The following is a 16,458-nucleotide window of genomic DNA, read 5'->3' on the forward strand; positions in this document are numbered from 1 at the left end:
ACAAAAACTATAAGAAAATCAAGTAACGTCCAAAAACTTGTAAAATATCGATGAAAACCTAAAGCAAGCCATTTTAAACCCATTTCAATAATAAAAATAATAGAAAACACTAAGTTAGTCCAATACAAAACGCTTTTCAAGTTTGGATTATCATCCAAATGGATGTCTTCGAAACACAAAGTGACACTTGATGCAAAAATTAAAACTAATATGAACCACTCAAAAGCTGGGGTATCCACAACGGAAACAACGGCCGTTCGCATTTTGGTCCATTGTTGCCCGATATTCGTTTCGATACATTTATCCAAAAACGGACATTTGTCATAACATTGCGGTGGAAAACAATTTGGGGGTACTTTAGGTTTTTTCTTTTTCCCAAAACCGGGAAAACTTCCCATACCATCTACGTATTGACCCTTTGAATTTCTTCTACCACCAACGGTGAGCTCGTCTACATAAGAAACTAATGTTTGCCATGGTCTATCTTCATCGCGTGGATTTTTTTCTTTTTGATTTTTCGAATCTTTATTCTCTGGGCATAATGCGGATTCTTCTTCGTTTTCTGTATCCGCGGAAATTGTTCGGTTAAAATTTTTTAATTCTACACTTTCCATTGAGGTTTCATCTAATTACAAAAAGAAATGTATTAGGTTAATAGTCATTTTTAATTTTTATTATTGACCTTTACTATCACATGTTGTTCCCAAAGCTGATGATAATTGAGGAAGAATTTTTTTTTGAATTTTTGGATCTTCAACAGCAACCGGAACATTATTGTCATCTGAGTTTCCATTTATTAACGTTGAGTGCCTTTTATTAGGTAGTTGTGTTTCTGCTGGTTTTTCAAGAATAACTTCCTAAACGTTAAAATAGAAATAAAATTATTATTAGAATTGAATGATTCTGATGGGGTTTACTTGATAATCAGGTGGATCATAACTAATTATTGAAATCGGTCTATTCATAGCCTCTTGATAGCTTCTTTTGTCCCTTGGAAAAGCGACGATGGTTTGTTGTACAGCTTTAGGAGTAATGCCTTAAAATGATAATAATAAATTTTTGTTGGAAAAGAAAATATTATTACCTTTTTTAGCAAATGCTTCCTCTTCAGCATGTCTTTGCATAACTTCTCTAACGATTTGTTCCAACCTGGAATTATTTTCGTTTTGCTGTTGTTCCTGCACTCGACCGAGTTTCTTTTTCCTGACGATGTCCCGTATCCGATCGAAGCTTTGAGCCAGTTTGGATTCATCACCAACTTCCTATTACGAACGGTACAAGTTTTGCTATACACCCAATACATATTATGTTTTGACGCACAAAATAAAAAATAAGGAATAATTATTTTTAAGTAACTATTACTAATATACTTTTTGTTTAATTATTTTATAAATAAACGAATACACGAATTGTTTTATAACTAGAATACAAAAATATAACAAAACATGCTTTTGTATTTTTTTCAAGCAAAAAGCTAGAATACCGAAAGATCCAAAATTATTGTAATTTATTTTAAATGGGTTTAAAAATATAATAATAAATAACATAAACATTACAGGGTTACTCAAAAAGTTATGACTAAACAAGTTTTCTTTAATGGAACATCCTGTATATTATTCCATATTGCGGTATATTTCTCAAACATTCAATACGATTGGGGAAGAAATTGACTTTTAATTTTTTTAATAATTGTTAATTATTACACTTAACCTCGGCTAATCACAAAGAATCTGATAGATCTATTAATCAAGTTGGGGTGGATATGGTATTGTAGCGTCTCGGTCGCAAGCGACCTTGGCTTATATTAAAACAGAAAATCCATGGGTTTGTTTAATTAAGCCGAGATTGTTTGCAGCCGATGCGCTATAATTAACATCATATCAACCCGACATTTGTCAATATATAGCAGCGCCTCGGCCGCAACCAACCTCGGCTTAATTAGCTGAATTCATAAATTCTACTCTAATATTAGCCGAGAACGCTTGCGGCTAAACCTCTACAATTTGGGTTGATATAGCAATTGTAGAACCACGGCCGCAAATGACCTTGAATTCTTTGCGATCAGCCGAGGTTGCTTGGGGTTGAGCCTCTACAATTTGGATTGATGTATTAATTATAGAGCCACGGCCACAAATGACCTCGGCTGCTCGTAAAGAATCTAAGATGCCGTCTTATAAAGCAGTTGCGATGTATTAATCAATTTGAGGTGGATTAATTGCATTAATTATAGCGACCTCGGCTTATATTAGGATAGAGAGTCCATGACTTCAATTGATTAAGACGAGATCGCTTGTGGTCGATGCGTTACAATTCATATCATATCACTTTGAGACTTTTTTTGATGTTTTGTTCAAATAAACTTTTCTAAAAATAGATTTTTTAAAACCTCGATTAATTTTTGAGTTGATCACATAGTTTTTAGTGTTGATTTCAAATTTTCTATCCTAGGTTATATATAAAACTAAAAAAATAAAACTTGTAGTACCTATTTATTTAGAATTCTTAGACAAGTTTAATGTGATTTAACGATTTTCACCATTAAACTTGTTTATTTAATGGTGAAAATCGTTAACAGAATACTTATACTCATTTTAAGGATAAACAATTGTCAAAAAAATCGATATAAATCGGGGTTCTAATAAACCTTTATGGAATTATTATATGTAAATAAAATCGTAAGCTTTTCAACGAAAAAATTTTCTATTTTGCATTAATCATAGAATGGTATTTATTTAAATTCTGACCTTAACCGTAACGATCAATAAGGATAAAGTGGGGCTTTATATGCGTTAAGAATCAAGGAGGACGCTGAAATACGAATCTACAACTTCATAAATTCTGTCCTCGGCGCTCTACCAATTAAACCACATCTAATCCCTTGTAATATTGGGCTATTTAAGGATACATGGAATATATGACGATGTTAAGAGAATCAACGTCAATGGAATCCAGGCTTTTGCAGCGCGGTTATGAATAGATAAAGATGAAAAGATTAATATTAATGCATACGAGTCAAGTCAAAGCGGAATAAAGCTGAGCTTTATATGCATCTAAAAACAGATACGTAATGCTATGATCTCAGTTATACTATAGCGTTTTAAAATATAGCCTTATTCATCTTTAATTTTACCATCATACATCTAAGATTATTACAACAACGTTGAAGCATTTTCGAATGTTCATTGTTGATCACCAATATGCGTGGAATCAATTTCGAATTACGATAAATAGTAGTATGCTTAAAAAATAAGACCGTAAACGATTTAATGATACAAGTAAACGGATAAAAAGACGAAATTTTTTTCGCTTGCTATAAACTGAAGGGTTGGACCAAATACATCATCAATTCTTTCAAGTGTTATGGGCGAATAGCCAAGACAGAAACGCAAATATTATTGAAAGGATACAAAATCAATCTGCGGGAATCCACGTCGTGTACTTTTCTAAAATGAAAGTATTGAAAGAAAATTCGTTGGTCCTGATTTAAATGAATTTAATTTATTACGTAGCTTATCATACTTAAACGATAAAAAAGGATTCTTACCATACTATTACAAGAACTTTTAAAACAAAATTAACAAATTTAATTCCCTTGCAGAAAGTAATTAAATTTCATTTTGTGTAAAGGGATGTAAAGGGCCGTCCGGATAAATTCAATATTAAAATGATTCCGGGAAGAGAATGAATATTTGATATAAATTTGTTTATTTATCGTTGATTCATCGCGTATATACACAGCGATATTATGGAAAAGTCCAATTTCAATATAGTTTGCAAAATAAATTGCTCAAAATACGGGATATTTAGCTGCAAATGTTGCGTTGCAAATCGATTGTAAATGTCATAGCAGAGAACGTTGTAAAGCAAAGGGGAAATGTAAGATACCTGGAAAAGCCTTTTTGAGAGCTGAAGTTATAAAAGCAGTAGTTTATTTATTCTACTAGGAGCGGCCGGAAAGGGAGTCTTATTCAGTTTGTACAGAAGTCCTCTGTTCTGCGTGGACTTAATTGTCTTCCCACCATTAAAGAATACTGTGATGTATTGTCATTTTTTGTAGTGTGCAGCTTGCAATTTGAAATCAGCGTTGAATTTAATGTTCTCGTAGTTTCGTCATAGTCATAACTGATCTTCGGAAATCATGGTTATAGTTTGATTGATTTGATCGACATTGAATATCAATAATGGTAAAAGTTCAGAAGACACTTGAAATCCAGAAACAAAGATTTTTTGGCAGTCAAAATGTTTTTATCCACATAATCAATTAGATATGTTATTGAAAAACTCAATCTATAATTAAATTAATTTTTGTAATATACCTAAGTATTTGAAATAAATTGTTTTAAATAATTTTTGATAATTATTTAAATTCCAGTGAAATTTGATGTTGTGGTTTAAATTATTTATCGTTCCTTTAACGATCTATTATTGCAATTATGTTAATGATTTCGATGAAATTAATTTTAATACTTTAATCAGCATTAAATTATATATATTTTCAGCTTTATAGGATTACGCATTTAAAAGTTATTGAGTTTTGACCAACAAAACAGCGTTGTGCTCCAGTGTTTGCCGTCAGAACCAGAAGTGGAAACTATAACGTTCAGCGTTCTGTATTTAAATAAAACCAGAAAATGAAAAGAGACAGTTGTACATGCATTCACTACTGATATAATCCTATAAAATACATTAAAACAAAACGAATAGATTAATATTATTATCAAATTTGTCAAACATAAAAACTAATTTAATGAACATTTTATCATCACAATTATTTTGAATCTTTCGGTAAAAAAATAGCTCTACATAATATACAAACAAGCTCTTTGTTTTAGCTATTTACTATAAATACATCTTAATTAGAATACATTTTATAAAAAAAATCAAAAAACGTGTCCGTACAAAATACTTATAAAAAATGAGTTAAGTAATAAAAAAGAACAAGGTACTATAACGTTGTCTACCACCGCAGGGGACGTAATGCATCGAAATTGTAGTGTGGCAGCACCAGGCGCGGTTGTAAAAACTTTTAAAGCCCCCAGAGAATAAACCATGTCTACTTTTTAGCATTTTTATTATTTACTCTACTAAACTGTCTCCCATAGGATCGAAAACTGTAGGTCGAAGGGATAAAAGGGGGTGGTTTTTAACGAGGCTTTTCGCAACTTTTTTTTGTGTTATTTCGTTAAAAACCGCTGGTTAAAATTTATCGTCGCAGGGGAAAGCTTTGAAAATTTACACCTAAACTCTCCGCGCCTCGAGCTTTGATTTACCTTATCACTGCGTATGTTATGAAAGATGAGACGATGAAAACGTGGAACTAGAAACGGGTACCGAAAAGGGGCTCAAAAAGTTTTAACATTAATACTCATCCCAATGAGAGTTTTTAACGGCGTAACTTCGTTAATATTAATTGGAAGCAAAATTGAATTCAACGTTGTAGAGAATTAAAGTTTAAACGAGAGTGGTAACTAGTTAATTTTATATTTTGCATGCGAACTGTTAACTTATTCAAATTATCAAAATAAAAAATCATGCAAAACAAAATTGTTCATGCAATGCTTTTTCATTCACATTCAAACTTGTTAACGCATATTCTAGTTTACACAACGTTGAACATAGGTGACACAAGTCCGTGAGGTCCCATTTACAAAAAAACAGATTAAAAATGGAAAGACGTCAAAAAAGACAATTTGTTAGGGCTCATTTTTTGTTGTGATTTAGATTTTTTTGCCACGCCACGTAGACAACAACACAATAATTATAATGATTTATACGCATTACTTTTTGTGTGGTCTCATCATGCAATTCTGTTTGTACCTCCTTCCTGGTCTTCAGTTCTTCTGAATTGAAACTATTGAGCAACAAGGCTAAGAACAAATTCAGTACCATGAAATTGCCCATTACTAAGGTAGGTAAGAAAACTGCTAAACAAACTCCAGGACTCTAAAATAAATGTTTTATAATTTTTTTCTGATAATAATAAATATTTTTTGATATACTTCGTGTGCTTCTGCTCTCATACAATCCCATAACGGTTCAATCCATTCACCACAAAGTATACGAAAAATCATCATGAACGAATGAAAAAAATCTGTAAAGTTCCATCTAAAAAGAATCAAAAATAGTAACAAAATAAATATTGAAACAAAATCATGCACCTTGGTACATCGTCTGGATAAAATTTGTCTGGTGAATAGTCCTTTGAAAATAATTGCATCCCAATAACGGCGAAAATATAAATAACAATGACTAGTACAAAAGTTAGATTTCCTAAAGCTCCTATTGTACTTATTATGATACTTAAAAGCACTTTCATCGTAATCCACGATTGTGCCAATTTTAAAACCCGTAACTACAACAATATCGTGATTAAATCCTTAAACGGGCAAATTATTTAAAAGAACTACCAGTCTTAAGCCTCTTAAAACAGACAATCCGTCCACTAACTCGAAAATCAGATCGAGCAAACTCGCCGAGACTATTATCAGATCGAAAATATTCCAGCCGCACTCGAAAAATTCCTTACTGAGTGCCATGAGTTTTAGACAACATTCGAATGTAAAAATGGAAGTAAAAACCTTTAAAAAATAACTATTTAGTACCCCAATTAATTTTTTTATCTTATTACCTTATTGCCTATATCTAAAGCACGTAATACAGATTCACTCATACCATGATGTTCCATAGCCAGAAACATAGTATTTAAAACAATGCACACCGTAATTGTTAATTCAAACAAAGGATCTTTCACAATACCATACAAGGCTTGTTGAAATTGCAACCATCCAGCGTAATCGATACAACATTGTTCACAACCACTACAATTTCTATCTGGGATGTCATCTAATCACAACAAAATTAACTCTTTTCACTTTTCATTAAAACAAAAAATCAATTTTCTTTAACTTACCAATTACAACGATGTGCGATAAATAATCAGGTCGAATTGTGTACATGTTGTGTTGTTTCTTCTTACAACTACCTATACCGTTACACTTAATCACTTTAATGTCTTTCGGACTTAAAGATAAAGTCACTGGTGTCACTTCAACTCGTCGCACTATTTGTGTGGTAGACATTTGCGTGGCGATTGTTGTGTTTACGTCTTCAGAGGTAACATCGCCGTCTTCGTGATCGTCGACTACACCGGAATCGTCCAATGAAGATTCACGGTTGTTACCTTCGCTGTTACTACTCGTTTGTCTACTTGATGGACCCAAACGATTTGGAGCTAAAATAAAAGTTATAATAAAAATTAATCGAATGGAAATAATAGTTATGTTATTTTTTTTATATGATAGTAATTACCTACAGGGAATTTCACTTAAGATGTAATATACAAAAATATATTTCCATAAAAATCAGGGTGTACCTATTTACTTTGTCCCACATAAAATGTAACATGTCAATAATAATCGTCTTAACAGACGTGCGGCTAAACTCAAATGTTTCTAGGTTTAATGTTAGTTCTAGTGACAGTGTAAGTGTAAAAGTAGAACTAACACTATACCTACAACTGGAATCATTCGGGTTTAGCCGCATGTCTTTAAAGACGGCTAAACCCGAATGATTCCAGTTGTAGGTATAGTGTTAGTTTTACATAGTAACAGTGCTAGTGTAAAACTAGAACTAACACTAGACCTAGAAATAGAAAGTTTCGGGGTTAGCCGTGCGTCTTCAGAGTGTTAGTTCTAGTTTTAATTGTTATTCAGCGATAGATTGTTGTATATTTTTATTGAAGTAGTTGAAAGGAAAGTACGAAAAGTAGAATTAACACTATACCTAGAACCAGAAACATTCGGGTTTAGCCTAAACTTTTTCTTATTACATGATTTCAAATACAAATAAAAACACGAGTTTATAATTGCTTAAAAAAATAGAATTGACTTCTAATTTTATAATATTATAATGAAAATTTATTATTATTAGTTGGGGAAATTGTAGTTCATAATTGGAAATTGTCCCAGAATGATTATTATTTACTTCGCTGACGTTTAATTGAGCATAAATGTAGATGAGTATTTACCGTAAACACACCGGAACTGATAAATTGCTGTAAACACCTCGTTCGAAGTGCACATAAACTAATTTAAACATAGAAATTAAACGTAGCTATCGAACATTAAAATTAACGACCGATAATTTATACGATTGAATAATGATTTATTTCTCCTTTAGAAATCTGTACTTGTAACAATACAATTTTCTATTATCTCGAAATACAATAAGTCGATACGGTGTGCAACAATTTGTTCTTTAAATGGAGAATTGTCCGTGCGGAAGACCGATTGAAATTCAACTGATGGTCGATTTATTTCTGGCAAAGAGCCGAAAATCTAGAATCGTTTGCCGTTTCGTTCTTGTCCTTTGATGTTTCTGATAGCGAGGTTTTCGGTGGTTGGGTCTCAATGGTGACCGTCTGACGTTTTTGTTAAGATTTAAACGAAACACATTTCAATTTTTTTTTCTATTAAAATATTAAAAAGTGTTTCGAAAAATACAACCCGTAAAAGTAACTAATCTAATAAAAACTTGGTTGAATAGGAGCTAAAATATTGATACGTTTACGTCAGTTAAAAAGAGGTCGCAAAAAATGTTTACGAGCGTTTAACAATTTATTGAAAACTCGCTTACCTCACAAATTTTATTACAAAGCCAAAAACATTTATTTACAAATTTTTAGCCCAATTTTTTCACCAAAGAAAATTAAATAATAAAGGGAATTTATTGTTTCAAATTAGATATATGTTCTTTCATCGATTTATATTTAAATTTGTTTTAACCAGATCAACCCATTTTCAAAACAACGTAATTTAATGTTTATTTAAACCGAAATCTTACGTTTTACTCAAGCTGATCATTGATTGTTTATTTATTTTACTTATACAAATACTTAAGTATCTATTCAAAAAAATAAATTCTTTTATTCTTATTTCTTTTTGACTACGTACTATTTGTAAGTATTTATTTTTTCAAACCTCTAAAAATAAGATGATTCTACACCTGCGATTCCTAATTAATTTTACCCGTGGACCCCGAATATACTTTAATGTTTGTCTATACCATAAAAGTATAGTAGGTAGACAATATGGTACTAATAGTAAAGTAGACATATTTCGGAAACCCCCAAAGACATTCTAAAACAGCTTAAAAATCGGAAAAGCCCGAGATACCAAAGAAATGCTGAAATATGGAGGAGAAACCTTAGAAAATGAGATATTAAAACGCTTCGGAAGTATCATAACCGAGAAGAAAATACCACATGAATGGAAAAGCAGCATAACGATCGCAAGATTCAAAAAGGGCCCAAAAATAATCCCTGATAATTATCGAGGAATAACAGTTCTTATTAGCACGCTCAAAGCATTCACAAAAACAATCCTAGGAGAATTGTATAAAACTATACAGATTTGCGTAGAATAATAAAATGGATAATACTTATGTCCATCTTGTTTGCTATACAAGTCATTGTTGATTCTGAAGACAACTTGCTAAGACTACTCATAACGCCTAACTACTTACAAGCCAAATGGCCAGTAACATCCAAAGAACTGGTAAGATGCAAACTGAAGGATCATAACATCATTAAATAAATGAAGCAGATTAAATATGTGGGAGCTGATATCAAGCTATGGGGATCTATATAGTGAAGTCCAAGAACATACAAGGAAAGCATACAGAATGTCAGGCCGCTTAAGATACTGTGATAATATCGTCTTTCGAAAATGAATAAAAATACTTTAATTAAATACAATAAATAAATAACAATCTTTAATAGAAAATAGAAAAAATACTTTACAATCAAAATTATTGAAACGAAAAAAAAAGTCTAACACGAGACTCTACAAAAAAAAATAACGAAAGTAAACGATCTCAGGGTTTGTTTTCTAGGGCTCATGTAAACGAAACACAGTTGCTCATGTTTTAAAAAAAAACATTTAAGTTAATCTATAACTTTCAGCTCTAAAACTTCTTAAATAAATTGATTCTGATAATTGAAATAATCAAAGTGATCTGAAATAATTGATTTTGATTCGCTCTGGATTACACACGAGGTAAGTGAGTTATTTTTTTAGAAATGGTATATCGAAAATAAAAATAAAATCTTAACTTCTTTGGTTTTACAGATGTTGGTGGAATTGATTGAAATCTTGATTCCTCCCTGGTTTGAACTGCTCCTTTTTCCCCCTTGGTGGAATGTGCTGGTACCCCCTTGGTGGCTTTCCGGAAAAACTATTCCGATGTCTTCTTTCCCAGGTTGGTTATCGTACTCTTCTTAATTAATTTTATCTTCTTTTCTTCTCCCTCAATTGTGAATTTCTTTGGTTATGTTTTTTCTTCAGAAATTTATCTTCGTAGGATTTCACGAGCGTTTTCAAATAGATGTTTACTCAATGATGATCAGGAAGCGAATCTTAGCGTCCTCGTTCTTCATTTTTCACCCTTCTTTCAGCAAAAATCGACAAAAACTTCTCTTTTTTGTCCATCACCCTCTTTGATACCACAAGAAAAAGTGTAAAAATTTGTATTTCTGAGCGCCATCTCTTATTGACATTTGGTTTTTCTTCCAAATTTTCAAAAATTACTTTTTAAATAAACTATATTTATTGAAATCCTTCAATGTCTGAATACTCTGAATTATGTCATTCCCCTTTGACACAATTTTTCACATTAATTCTTCTTTAATTCCAAAATTTATATTCCGTTTCTTTCAAAATCTTCACATTTTTAATTTTCAACATTTCGGTTTTAAACTGATTAAAATCACTTGAATCTGATGTAATTCATTATAAGCTTTATGTTTTTAGGTATTTCAAGAAGTTTTTTTGGCTGTAATCACTAATCACCCATAAATTGAATACTTTAGATTTGGAGGTTATGTTTCGTTTTTTTTGTCGCCTCTTTTTTTAACTAAATACAAGAATATTTCTTAATCTACGACGGAAATACGAACGGATTTATCATTGATTAAAACATCTTTACAAATAACGACGAAATCAATGAGAACTATAACAAACTTTTATGAAATTTTTCAACGATCAGCTTTAACTATCCTCGGTATATCAACTTTGATATCAATACGTGAGTTGTTCTTTATATTTTAATTATAATATTAATTTGAACGATTTGAAGAAGTACTAATAAACTCTCTAGGGTCTCGATTTACAAGGATTTTTGTACGGAATGTCATTATTTCCTCTTTATTGTAAATTTATTTCTTATAACAAAACTATTGTTTATTAATTAATTAATAAAATTATGAGTGGAACCCAATATTATTACAATACATTATATGGACGAGCAAACACTTTAAAGTGGAAAGCAACATAAGAATCTGCAAATCAGCAAGAAGACTTATAATAACATACGCGGCTTAAACAAGACCAGACACCTCCAAGACACAGCAAATGTTGCGAACAGTCAAGATGAAAATCGTGATAGATGACGATAGACTTGCAAAAAGTGTTTTCTGTTTCTATTATGACCCTTATTCCTTGATCTATCTTGTATTCTTTTTGTTTGGTGATTTTTCATTTGTACCTTCTTTTCTTTTGTGTATTTATGGCTGCCTTTAAGTTTAGAACACATATTTATTTAGCCGAGAGAGATTTAGCCGACATTGCCTGCGGGCTAGGCGTTGTAATGTAGCGTCTCGGTCGGAAGCGACCTCCGCTTAGTTTGAACTGAAAAGTGAATGCACTACCATTCATAGTATAATGAAAGACAAGATAAGTCATAATTTAGCACCTCAGCGTATCAAAAAGAACAGCCGAACCATCGATACGTATCGATATACCACGGCTAAGCTTCCGTTGGGGAGTGCATGATTTTGCTTGATTAACCCCAGATATTTATATTCATGCCATATTAATACAATATTGGACAAGGCATAATACAGCGCCTCGGCCACAAGCGACCTGTGTAATAACATCCTAAGATGTTTTTCTTATTCTAGTTAAGCAGAAGCTTGCATATCGACGCTTTTCGATACAATATTGACAACCATATTGTAGCGCCATGGCTGCAAGCTTCTAAAGAAGCTCGGCATAGCTTCTTCTTAACAATCATAGTGAGATTTTGTATTGTGCAGAAATCCAACAATCTTCTTCCATTATCGTTTCTTGTTTTCTTTCCATATCTGCCTTGTATACGTCCGTGTTTCAATTCTCCATCTTCTCTGCCCATTCATTCATCTACCATCTCTTCATCGTTTATTTTTAATTTTTTTCAATTTTTAGAATTAGGCCCCCACTTATAATTATAAATAAAAAATAAAATAATGATCTTACCCAATGTATTTGATGGTCTTAAAGTATCCGGACATTTTGGATCGGCGAGTTGAACATGTTTCGGTACTGGATTTGCCGCCAAAGGAAGAGCTTGAGGCCTCGATGAGACTCGGCTTTTCGGCGAAGGACTAGGACTCGGTGTAACACTTCGACTTCTCGCTTTAGGCGACGACTTAGCACTACTATCTTTTCCTTCTTCTTGTTTGGACATATTTCCCGATGGAGTTGGATGAATGCCGCTGCGTTGTCGTTTTCTTCGACGCGTTTTCTTTCTTGTATACGACGAAAGTAAAACGCCCTTACGAGCGTCGATTTTCTTTAATTTATGCTTTGAAAGTTTTTTTACTTGGATACACGTTGGATCGAAACTAAACGTTGAATCTTCGCGGTGATCTACTAATTCCTTTTTTCTTTCCTGCAAGAGAAATTAGGTGATATAAATAATGTAACTTATAATGTGAGATGATGAGATGAAGGAGATACCTCTTGTGTAATTTCCGCTTCTTCTTCGTAACTAAGCGCGACTACGGCTAACATTAAGTTGATTAAGTAAAATGAACCAAAAAATACGACAACTGTGAAAAATGATACACTTATTGGGCCACAAGATGAAAGAACCTAAAATAAAATTAGTCAAAAATTTGTAGGATATATTTTTGCATGTTTTTGTTACCATGTTATACACGTTTTCCCAATAATCTAAAGTAATTAATTGAAAAGTGGTTAGCATAGACCACAAAAAATTATCAAAGCTGGTGTATCCATGATTGGGATTTTCCCCAACACATAAGCAAATATGAGTTAATGGGCAATGTCTTGAACCAGTAACGTTCCCGCATAATAACGGTTCGTCTGTTTCGTTTTTCACGAGCCAGTTCTCTGGATTTCTTGTCCAACTAAAAGCACCGGAAAATAATACCAAAAAATTAAAATTAAATTATAAACTTACTTGTGCCATGATTCATGGGTGATGTTATCATCATATAACCTAAGCACACATTTATTCCTGAGTTCTCCTTTGTAGACTTGAAGGGCAAACAGGGCGAACACCATCAAACAGAAGATTGTCAATGTCATTACTTCGGCTAATTGCTTGAAAGAGTGTAACAAAGCGTTGATGATCGTTTTTAAACCTAAAAAAATGTGAAATCTAAGAAAGTATTTTTGGAAAAACAAGATTGATATGCGGCTATCATCTTCTGAGATCCATTTCACATTTTCTCTTATCTGTGGAAAAATATGATCCGTCAGGGACGGTGTTAAGGAAGGTGTATTTCCTTTGGGGGAAAGGTGAAATACGAGATGGTGACGGTACAATCTCGGATTCTTGCCGTGAGCCAAAGATGTCAATATGTCCTGGTTGGATAAGGAGTTGAGCGAGGTCGCGTTATTGAAAATTTATTAAAGAAGGATTTCTCTAACGTCAAGTACCGGTTCGTTTCACCGTAGAAAGAGAATCAATCAAATATGTTGGCAGAACAAACAAAAAATAAACAAATAATCTAGTTTATTAGTTACTTAAGGTAAATAATAAAAATATAGTCTTCTAATCATCACAATGTTTGAACAAAAGATATTACAAATAAAATCATATTGATACATAAAAAGATTTTTTATATAAAAAACATTTTACCCAACTACAATCAAGAAGAAAGAAAAAAGAATTGAACCATACCTTTCATAAACTTATACTCCCAAGAACCCTTTAATACTCTTTGAAAGATCCCGCTTTATGTTTGTACCTCGTTAGTAAATGTAAACAAGATGGAACGCTTTTGATCTAAATTCTAAACGTCGTGTTGCCGTCGTGCTAAAGACGAACATTCAAACTAGATATTGTTAAATAGGACAATTTAAATGATTAATATTAATCATTTTTATACAAGATTTGACTGTAATAAAGTTTTTTTTAACATTACATGACAGCTTTACATAAATTCACACAGAGCGCAAAACGATGTCAGAGAAAATCTAATTTAAATTCAAATTGTAGCACCAGAGCAAGCCGAGCGAAAGGAACCTCGGGTCCCTTCAAACATAGTCTCCATTTCCTGTTTATTTCAACGTTTCGGGGGCGACACTTTGAATGCCAATTGCCCTTTAAAATAAACCGTCTGTTCTTTTTAAATGGACAAACAAAAAAAAATTTACCATTTAATTCTAATTTTATTGAAATGGTTTTATGGCGGTTTAAGAATATAATATATTTTTAGCGTTGGCTATTGGGGTCAGCTCACAAGAACACAAATTGTGTGGACAGAATTATTGACTTTATGTAAATAGAGGGCCCCGTGGTGTGCGATATACGCTCTCGGCAATCCAATACCTTGTTGCCCTTTGGAAAATATCGCGGACGCGTATAGCATTTGTGCCCTTTCGCTGTGTTAGATAAAGATTGGTGAATATAATATAAAAATATGGTTTGTTGGAAACGTACCAGGCAGTATGGATATCGTTTTCAGAGCGCGCAACACACGAAACGTCCTCAATCCGGCTAAATTACCCACTTCCATACCAATCGTTGCGTAACCACTCGTTATTACAACAAAATCTAACCAATTCCAAGGATTTCTTAAGTATGTGTACTTGTTTAGGATGAACCCTTTGGCTATTCCTTTGATGATCATTTCAGCCGTGTATATGGCTAAAAAAATATATCTGAAATTAAAAGAAAAATATCATTAAAAGATGCACGATATTAATAGTAATCAAGATCGTAACACAAAGGATCCTCGACATCAAACGCGATTCTATCTCAACGACGGAAAGTCTTGGTGATTTAGTTATCTTAATTCCTTCGGTTAATGTCTGGTAGGGACTTTTGAGGGATTTGCTTTGTGAAAATGTAGGTTAATACTTAGGGGATGAGTTCTGTTGGAATGTTAAAGGAAGAGATTAGTGATAAAATTGAAAACTTTGATAATACAAATGTTCAAAAAGTTGGGTTCTAACAAAAACGATTAAAAGTCACTTATGTTTAAGCAAAAAACTCCTAAAATAGGAAATTAAAAGAAACTTGCGAATCGATCTCCCCTCTCGATATCCCATCGTAATTAGATCGCATTGCTGAAACTGTGTTACCGGGCTGGAGGACTTCCTGTCGTTATAGGAAATTCGGTTGAGCGATAGCCCAATAGGGATCACCGTCACATCTGTCAAATTACCAAGGCAGTAATTGATATCGACCGCCAATAAGGGGTCGTGCTTAGGTAATACGAGTACTGTGTCATACCAGAAACGCACTAATAATCCGGTGTATCGCCCTTCCTACTGCTCTCTAGAAATTATGACCTCTAAGACTCAAAGGGGTTCCAAATCTCCAAGGAGGAAACTTCCAAGATATAGCGAATACTAGAGAGATTCTATAAATTTATTAACTAATTTATTATTATAGAACATTTTAGAGAGAGTCTTGGTCTTAAAGTTATTGTGTTCTTGTATACGGTTATAGACCGCATTAAAGAGTTAGATTTATTATAAAAGATTACCAAAATTATGGACAAATTTTATTTTTATCTACTTTTATCTTGATCTAAATTATTAACTTGATAAACGTATCGAAATGAGATCTAGGAAACCTTACGTTGGGTTAAAATCCTGAGTGGAAGTAAGGATACACGTAGCAAGAAAAAGAGGTTTGAGGGACCAAAAACTTTTTAACGAGGAATTTGTTTATTCGTGGGTTGTACTCCAATCTTAGAGAATAATAATAACCGGAAGAATGGCTTATTTAAAAGAAACTTTTTCCTATAAATACGTTTTACTCTATTTTCTATCTTATTTATTTATTTTTAACGTTAAATCGACGCTTGCTCATTAAATTATGCTTAACATTATTAATGTTAGTATATAATTTATCTGCCATAATTATAATTTATAATAATCCAAACAATTTTGGTTATGATTACAAAATTTCGTTGATTAAATCTAGCCCCTATTTCAACTTCCTTATTATTCACAGAGTATACTTTTATAAATTTACTGACTTTAGCTAGCAGTCAAAACCTGTGTAAATTACATAGCAGTCAAAATCTTGCTCGTCATTATTAGTGGAGGAACGGATATCCGGCAATTATCCGGTATCAGGCCGGATTTTAAAAAATGGCCGGATAGGCAGGATACTGGATAGTTACCAAATATCAGGCTTTGGCCGGATATTAAACACCTA

The 16,458-nt window shown here is 32.6% G+C and overlaps 1 protein-coding gene and 1 long non-coding RNA gene across 6 annotated transcripts in view; one reads left to right on the top strand and one right to left on the bottom strand.

Moving 5' to 3' along the window:
- The window catches only part of LOC111424491 (Na channel protein 60E), a 61,796-nt gene that overhangs the window by 8,340 nt on the left and 36,998 nt on the right, over positions 1-16,458 (bottom strand). For 2 of the 5 annotated variants that reach the window (XM_023058042.2, XM_071197748.1), the window contains exons 3-17: positions 14,728-14,948; positions 13,240-13,423; positions 12,964-13,186; positions 12,774-12,908; positions 12,291-12,705; positions 6,911-7,231; positions 6,629-6,843; positions 6,408-6,578; positions 6,159-6,352; positions 6,000-6,105; positions 5,818-5,943; positions 1,085-1,262; positions 918-1,036; positions 683-857; positions 3-625 (exon numbers count right to left, since the gene is read on the bottom strand). In XM_023058042.2, the coding sequence (XP_022913810.1) occupies positions 3-625; positions 683-857; positions 918-1,036; positions 1,085-1,262; positions 5,818-5,943; positions 6,000-6,105; positions 6,159-6,352; positions 6,408-6,578; positions 6,629-6,843; positions 6,911-7,231; positions 12,291-12,705; positions 12,774-12,908; positions 12,964-13,186; positions 13,240-13,423; positions 14,728-14,948 (3,406 nt within the window). Of the gene's footprint in view, positions 1-2; positions 626-682; positions 858-917; positions 1,037-1,084; positions 1,263-5,781; positions 5,944-5,999; positions 6,106-6,158; positions 6,353-6,407; positions 6,579-6,628; positions 6,865-6,910; positions 7,232-12,290; positions 12,706-12,773; positions 12,909-12,963; positions 13,187-13,239; positions 13,424-14,727; positions 14,949-16,458 lie in introns of those variants that run through there. The other 3 variants (XM_023058041.2, XM_071197747.1, XM_023058043.2) reach the window with 2 other exon arrangements.
- On the top strand, positions 9,836-10,828 carry LOC139430579 (uncharacterized). Its single transcript, XR_011640983.1, has 3 exons — positions 9,836-10,055; positions 10,128-10,257; positions 10,809-10,828. It is a non-coding gene; the product is annotated as an uncharacterized lncRNA (long non-coding RNA).

The sequence above is a fragment of the Onthophagus taurus genome, chromosome 7 (genome assembly GCF_036711975.1).
Source record: "Onthophagus taurus isolate NC chromosome 7, IU_Otau_3.0, whole genome shotgun sequence".
Lineage (NCBI taxonomy): Eukaryota > Metazoa > Arthropoda > Insecta > Coleoptera > Scarabaeidae > Onthophagus > Onthophagus taurus.